This window comes from Cricetulus griseus, unplaced genomic scaffold (genome assembly GCF_003668045.3).
Source record: "Cricetulus griseus strain 17A/GY unplaced genomic scaffold, alternate assembly CriGri-PICRH-1.0 unplaced_scaffold_1, whole genome shotgun sequence".
Lineage (NCBI taxonomy): Eukaryota > Metazoa > Chordata > Mammalia > Rodentia > Cricetidae > Cricetulus > Cricetulus griseus.
In genome coordinates this window covers 9,870,872-9,878,470 of record NW_023276808.1, presented here as the reverse complement: position 1 = coordinate 9,878,470, position 7,599 = coordinate 9,870,872, and the positions used below count along the sequence as shown (strand labels likewise).

The following is a 7,599-nucleotide window of genomic DNA, read 5'->3' as shown; positions in this document are numbered from 1 at the left end:
GACATTTATGGAACATCTAATATTGATTACCTGACTCCACATGGTAAATGTCAACTACTGTCACAGCAGGAAATCTCTCTTCCTGTCCCTCCCTTTCTGTTCTATAACTACACCTGCTTTGCAATTGGTGAATGAAATTCTTACACGGGTTCCTCCTTCATTAATAAATTCACAATAAAGCCCTGAGAACTTGGAGGATATTCATTTACTTGTTATTTCCTTCCCAGAGTCAAGTCAAGGCCGAAGCTAGAACAAATTGGATGAATGTCTTTCCAGTAATGTGCAGGAGAAGCAGGATTAGGTGTTCAAATTAATTCTCAATTACATAGAGTGAGGCAAGCTTGAGCTATGGTAGACATTGACCAAAAGCAGTGGCTCTCAACTTTCCTAATGCTGTGACACTTTAATTCATTTCCTCATGATGAGGAGACCCCCCCAACTGTACAACTGTTTTCAGTTCTACTTCATCACTATAATTTTGCTGGTATTAATTATATAAATATATGTGTTTTCTGGTGATCTTAAGCTAGTCCTGTGATAGGGTCATTTGATTCCCCAAAGGGAGCTGTGACCCCACAGGATGAGAACCATTGCTCTAAACTGATACATATAAATAAATAAATAAACACCACTGAAGATAAAAATGAAATGAAATTCTTAAGGAAGGAACAATGGGAAAAATAGAAACAAAGGGATTATGGACAGAATGCATTTAAAAAAGGAAATTTTAAAAATGTTGTCAATAATTAGTTTTTTAAACAGATAAAAATAAATGGAAGTACGCTTAGCTATACTGACTTTCAAACAATATAGGCTCTATCCTAGTAGGAATACTGTCACTAATAAGACATTGTATGAATTTACTTATGTCTAAAATTTTAGCTACTGAGAACTGTAAGGTGACTCATGCAGCTACAGCCAATGGCCTGTACCTGAAACCTCTGACCTACTTAACTGTATCAAACAGGATGGCACACATATATCTGCATAGGCAATTTACCTAATTGCACATTCAATATTCTTTTGCTTAAGATAACATTTCCAAGCTGACTGTGTTCATTCACGTGACATGCATTAAAACATGCTGGGACATTACAAAAACATCAATTGTATCACAGTCAAGTCCATTTTCATGATGGTGACTCCAGCAGCTGTTTGCCTTTCCTGTTTCCCCTGCAGTGTACACAATACACTACTCCTCTTGTTTTGGTCTGAAGACAGAAGCAATGTTCCACATGCATATCCTTTTCCTCTGACTGCTTAGGATACTTGATTACATGACTCAAATGGACAATTTTAAATCTCTGAGGTGGTACAGTCATTTAATTGAAGAATTTTGGAGGTGTAATATAGAGGTCAGCCAGGTCATTGCCATGGAGAACAACAGACTGGAATCAAAGCCACTGACATCAATATAAGAGTGCTTGTCTCAGAAACATTTTTTCAAGATGGAAATGCAGCTGTCCTAGAATTAATATGCCTTTCCAGGGAGAAATCACTTCACACACTTAGGAGGTTAATAAGGAATAATCTCTCTATTGATGGTATTCATCCAACTCTATGTAAAGCTCAAAGTGGAGCCATTTTAGACATATTTGCATTCCACAAATGACATCATCATTAAGTGTCTTTAGATTCATACTCCAGGTTGAACTTTGAACAAATTAAATAGACAGGCAACTTGTAGGTCTACCTACTTAGGCATATGTGAGGATTACACAGCAAAGATATATGCCAGAATAACTTAATTTCACCTGTGATCTGGCCTTGAACTCACCTCTGCCTGCCTATGCCTCAGGAGTGCTGGGATTTAAGCTTCTAAGGAAAAGTGCATCTTGTATACTACTCCGGTGGGAGGAGGGGAAGAAAGGAATAGAGCTCTATGAAGTAGCAGGAGCACAATATGAAGGGACAAATTCAAGAGGCAGCTACTCAAATGGCACCACACAAAGGGATCACAGGGTATCTCTAGAACATTACTAAGCCAAAAGTGGCCATTGGACCAATAACAACAGCTCCATATGGTGGGAGGAGTTGGGTTCTCAGGATCTGAAGCAATCTTACCAAAAAGACCCTGGCCCCAGACAATTACCAGCTCTCACAGGCCAAGTCCAAGTTTTAGGCAAGGATCTGTGTTTTACTGTCAATACCCCAGGCCTTTAAGGGAATATCCCAAGACCTAAGCCCCAGCTATTAAAGCTGAAAAATGAAAATTAAAATTAATAAATGTTTAAGAACTTGGGCCCTGAAAAGGTAATTTCTACAAGTAAGGCAAAATTTAAGTCATTAAATCAGGAGTGCCATGGGCAGCACCTGACAGCTTGCTCTCAGAGAAGGGAAGGCAACTGTCCACCACTCCTGTTAACATTCTTTTGCTAATTGCTGGTTGTAAACATCCTGCAGCCTCCCTAGGTTGGAAGTCTGTTGGCCGCAGGCTTCTGCATCTCAGGCCCAGCCTGGCCCCAGCCTCTGTGATTCTCTTGTCCCAGCAGCCACCCACCAAGCCCGCTGACAGCCAGGTCGCCAGCGATGGCCCCACAGCCGAGGGGTCCCAGGCAGAGGGCCATGCCGTGCCAGAGGGCAGAGTAGGAAGCCGGCTTTGAGGCAGAGGGGGAGGACAAGGACGACAGCTTCCTCCTGCTGCAGCAGTCTGTGACTCTGGGCAGCTTGACCGACGTGGACCAGCTCATCGCCAAGATCGGTGAGACGCTGAAGCTGGACACAGCGCACGATGGCCCTGCCTCGCCGAGTGCTGCCCCGGGCCCCCCGCCCCTGCGGGTCCTGGCTGCGATCTCAGTGGAACAGAACCGGTCCCTGGTGAGGCAGATGCTGCGATCTTCTGTGCCTGCGGAGACCGGGGCCCCAGCTCACCCCGGAGCCATTCGCTGCATGCTGTGGGAGCCCAGGCGCTTGCAGAGCCGAGCAGCTCCCTACTGCATGGTGGAGCTCACCCCGGACGCCAGCGCCCTATGCCCTGTGTCCCAGCAGCCTGGCCTTGAGGGACCTCCGGTGACAGGAAAGCCGAGCACCCTGCAGCCTCTCTCAGGCCCGTGTTGGCGGGGTTGGCCCCAGAGCACAGCCATGTCCCGCCTTCTGCAACAGCGATGTGGATCTCAGCCTGACACCCACACCAGCGACGAAGACCCTCACCAGCTCCTGCAGCAGCTCCTGCTTTCGGGAAACCTCATCAAGGAGGCAGTGCAGGCACCCATAGTGCTTGTCATGTCACTATGAAGCACAGATTTAACAAACTCTGGTCCCTTTAGTGTCTCCCAGAACTTCTACAATTTGAAAGTTTAATAGCTATGGTAATTTTATTTTTTTGAGACTGCTTTTCTCTGTGGCTTTGTAGACGGTCCTAGAACAAGATCTTGTAGACCATGCTATTCTCGAACTCACAGAGATTCACCTGCCTTTGCATCCTGAGCGCTGGGATTAAAGACATACCCAACCACTGTCTGGATTATTATCTATGGTTTGAATACACTTGGAGTTAATTATGTGGATCTTGTAAAAAATATTTCCTTTGTAGGGAACACTCCACTGCTAAAGAGTGATATTGGAGTATAGATGCAATGGCAGTAGAATTTATCCTATACAGATTTACCAGTTCTTAGGAGACATTAAGTCAGAAAATAGAATTTATGTAATGGAGGACTGCATCTTACATTCTCCAAAGACAAGTAGTATGCAAACCATGATGGTTATTAATACAATATGGTGAGATGTAAATATTTGCTCCTCAGGTTTATCCAGCTATATTCCAATAAGAAAGGAGATAACCCTGATTTAAAGTCAGCAGAAATGCCTATTCCTATACTAAAACAGCAGGCCTCTAAATGCTGCTCAAGGGACCATTACAGGATCACAACCAGCATTAACCTCTCGTGTGCCATAAAGGTATATTGATTCCAGAAATGCTGCATCTCCAGTCTTTTTTTTATATTTATTTTTTATTAGTTCAAATTAGGAACAAGCTTGTTTCACATGTCAATCCCTTCTCCCTCTCCTTCCCCTCACCCTCACCCCTCCCACCCCACCCGACCTACCCCCACCATATCCACCCTCCACTCCCCAGGCAGGGTAGGGTCCTCAATGGGGTCTCCACAAAGTCCCCCACATCATCCTGGGCTGGGCCTAGGCCCTCCCCCATGTGTCCAGGGCAAGAGTGCCTCCCTTCATGAGGGATGGGCTCTCAAAGTTCCTTCTTACACCAGGGAAAAATACTAATCCACTACGAGGGGTCTCTGAGAGTGCAGAGGCCTCCTCATTGACATCCATGTTCAGGGTCTGGATCAGTCTTGTATTCACCTCCCAGACTGCATCTGGGGTCGATGTGTTCCCCCTTGTTCAGGCCAGCTGTTTTTATGGATTTCTCCAATATGGTACCAACCCTGTTGATCTTCATTCCTCCCTCTCTGCAACTAAGTTCCAGAGTTCAGTTCAGTGTGTATCTGTGTATGTCTGCCTCTGCTTCCCTCAACCACTGGATTAGGGTTCTGAGGCTAGTGCACCCGCCGCCGGACAAGGACAGGGTGTAGACCCATCTTCAGTCTTTTGCAAAGCAGTTTTGTGACAAGGTCTCCTATATTGATTGAGTGGACTTGACCCCTGTCTGTAGCCCCACAGGGTATTTTCATTGCTCTTGTTGTCCTGGCAAACCACCCTAAATATTGGATTAACGTCTGCAGCACCACAGAGTCTTAAAAGTACTAGTCTGAGTCACATAGTGCATTGTCCATTGCAGACCAGGGAAAGGACTTATGTTTGAAGCATGGTTTTTCCTTCAGAACAGAAGAGCAGGAAACAGTGCACAATGTACACTTCAGGGGCAAACAAATGAGATGGTAGGAATCACAGTCTCAAGTTGGAGGAAGTTAGACACAGGGGTCTGCTTCATGAAGAACTATGGATGAGCTATGATGAATGACTTTCTGTATCACAGTTTTCCTGCATGCATTAATTGTTTCCATGGAAATGAAAAAGACAGAATTGATGGCTGTACATTTTATGGAGAATTGCTTGAACTGCTAAGTATTCAATTTCTTTTTTTTCCGGGTTTTCAAAACAGGTTTCTCTGTGGCTTTGGAGCCTGTCCTGAAACTAGCTTTTGTAGACCAGGATGGTCTCAAACTCACAGAGATCATAATACCTCTGCCTCTCCATTGCTAAGCAGTATTCAATACCACCCAGAAGTATACAAATACTAATTTCTAATTAGAGACAACTCTCCTGTGCAGATGTGTACAATCCAGGTTGACATAGTTAAGTCAGTTCAGAGGCTTGCAAATCTGTACTGATTGGGTAACATATTACATAGGACAAAGCCATGCAGTGTCTTAGTACTGGCATCCTCTGGATCAGGGAAGTGCCTTTTGTATTGCAAGTTCATTATACCTAAATGTTCTTCTACATATTTTCATGATTCTAAAACACCAATTGTTGGCATCATTTAAAATTTATTTTTTTATTTATTTGCTTTTTCGAAACAGGGTTTCTCTGTGACTTTGGAGGCTGTGCTGGAACTAGCTCTTGTAGAACAGGCTGGTCTGGAACTCACAGAGATCTGCCTGCCTCTGCCTCCCGGGTGCTGGCATTAAAGGAGTGCCCCACCAATGCCCAGCAATGCACGGCTTTCTATGCACAAACACATTAACACTATTTTAATTACAAAGAGTCATTAGATCCTTACTTATGCATGCACACATTCATGTATAAGTGCACATGTTCCTTTATGTGCAACTCAAGGCTGCGTATGATTCTTGATTGGCCACCAAGAGTAACATCATTGTTTTCCTTCATTGGTGGCACCATCTAGTGGTCACAATTAATAAATAATTTTCATATTCAGACCCATTAAAAATTATTCTTATCCTGACCTGTATGTGTAGACCATAATTAACAAGTATGCATTTAACCAACACACCATCCAGAGTTTTCAACAAATTTGCCACTGAACTCAAAATGGGAAAAATACTATACAATTTGGCTGTAGATGTCAGAACTCACATCCTGGCCCAAGAACTTTCTACTAAATTTCTAGAGGGTATAGTGCATTAGAGTCTAGTAGATGAGTGCAGTGACTAAGAAAGGAGATTTCTGGAAGGTAGTGAAGAAATTGCTCTGTAGTGCTTTACAAAAATTATGCAAGAGGCAGCCAGGTGGAAGACAGACTTGAGGTGGGCTTCAGGGAAAAACGGATACATGTTTCTGACAACTGAGCATGTTTCTCTCAGAGAATCCAGCCAGGAATCCCCCCATTCTTTGATTGGACTGAAATGAAGGAAGAGTGGTCAGCAGATTCCTAACTGGGCACTCAAGTCAGTTAGAGACAGAAGACACAATTCCAGTGAACTGAGTCCTGCCAGCCCACCTGCCTAGACAACAAAACACTGACAATCAAAGGGATGGGGTCTTCAAATTTCAAAGTAACATGATTGCAAATGTGCTAAGTAACTGTTTATAGAACCTAATCGCAAGCCAAACATGATTCAAATCCCTCCATTCAGTGAACAAGTAAAATAATCAATAGATAAGTGATGATATCATTACACTCAAGTCACTGGACTCCAAAGGGGAGATAGTAATAATTACCTCACTTATGAAAAGTAGAACAAAGTCAATCTATTGAACTTGATTTGTAACATATTTTACATATTTGTTGTAATATTTACATATTACATTTTTACATGTTTCGTTTGAGTGTCTGTCTGATTGTGTGTGTGTGTGTGTGTGTGTGTGTGTGTGTGTGTGTGTGTTCATGTGTGTGTATTTTTGAGGACAATTTGCAGCAGTCAGTTTATCTTTCCACCATGTGTTTCCTGACACACATCAATACACATCAATTCTTGAGGATTGGAGTAAGCAACATTATCCAACTGATCCATCCTGCCAGCCATGATGTTAGTTTCTAGTTTGGAACTCAATCCAGAAAATTCCATATAGTTCAGAAAATGAAGGCATTAAAGACATCAAGAGGAGAAGAAAGTCATGGAAATCAAATGTGTTCTTCTTTTTCTGTTTGGTTATTTGAGACCTCCTTTTTCTCTGTATTCCAGCCTGGCCTAGAAACCAAAACATGCCCTGAAGTGACTTGAGACTGCACTCTTTCTGCACCAGCCTTACAAGTCCTAGAAGACCCAACCCACCATGCCCAAAGCTCAAATAAAGATTTGTAATTAATACTGCAAATAGAGAGCAGAGCATATAGAAAAATAATCAATAAATAAAATGGGGTCTTGTGATGCCTTGGTGAGTAAAGACACTGGCCACCAAATTTGTGGACCTGAGTACAACTCCCAAAACTCACATGGTAAGTGACAATTTTTCTCTGGATTCTGGAAGTTGTCCTTTCTTTTCCAGATACATGTGCAATAGGCTTAAGAAGAGTATTAATATACATACTATATAAAAATAAATAGAGTGTGATAAAACACTTAAAGAAATCTAATAAAGTATAGAAGTTTTAGTAACAAAATATGTTGACTACAGGGCCAAATGTTTAAAGAGGCAAAGACACATGGAAATGACAAATTTGCAGAATATAGAAATACTCCTTTAAACACTGCTTGTAATTCAAGCCACTTTCTTGTGGAACAG

The 7,599-nt window shown here is 42.6% G+C and overlaps 1 protein-coding gene across 1 annotated transcript; it reads left to right on the top strand.

Moving 5' to 3' along the window:
* The first annotated feature begins 2,565 nt into the window (after window positions 1-2,565).
* LOC100758062 (proto-oncogene FRAT1) lies at window positions 2,566-3,234 on the top strand. The gene is given in 1 exon segment (XM_035453565.1): window positions 2,566-3,234. A coding segment is annotated over 1 exon segment (669 nt).
* The last annotated feature ends 4,365 nt before the right edge of the window (window positions 3,235-7,599 follow it).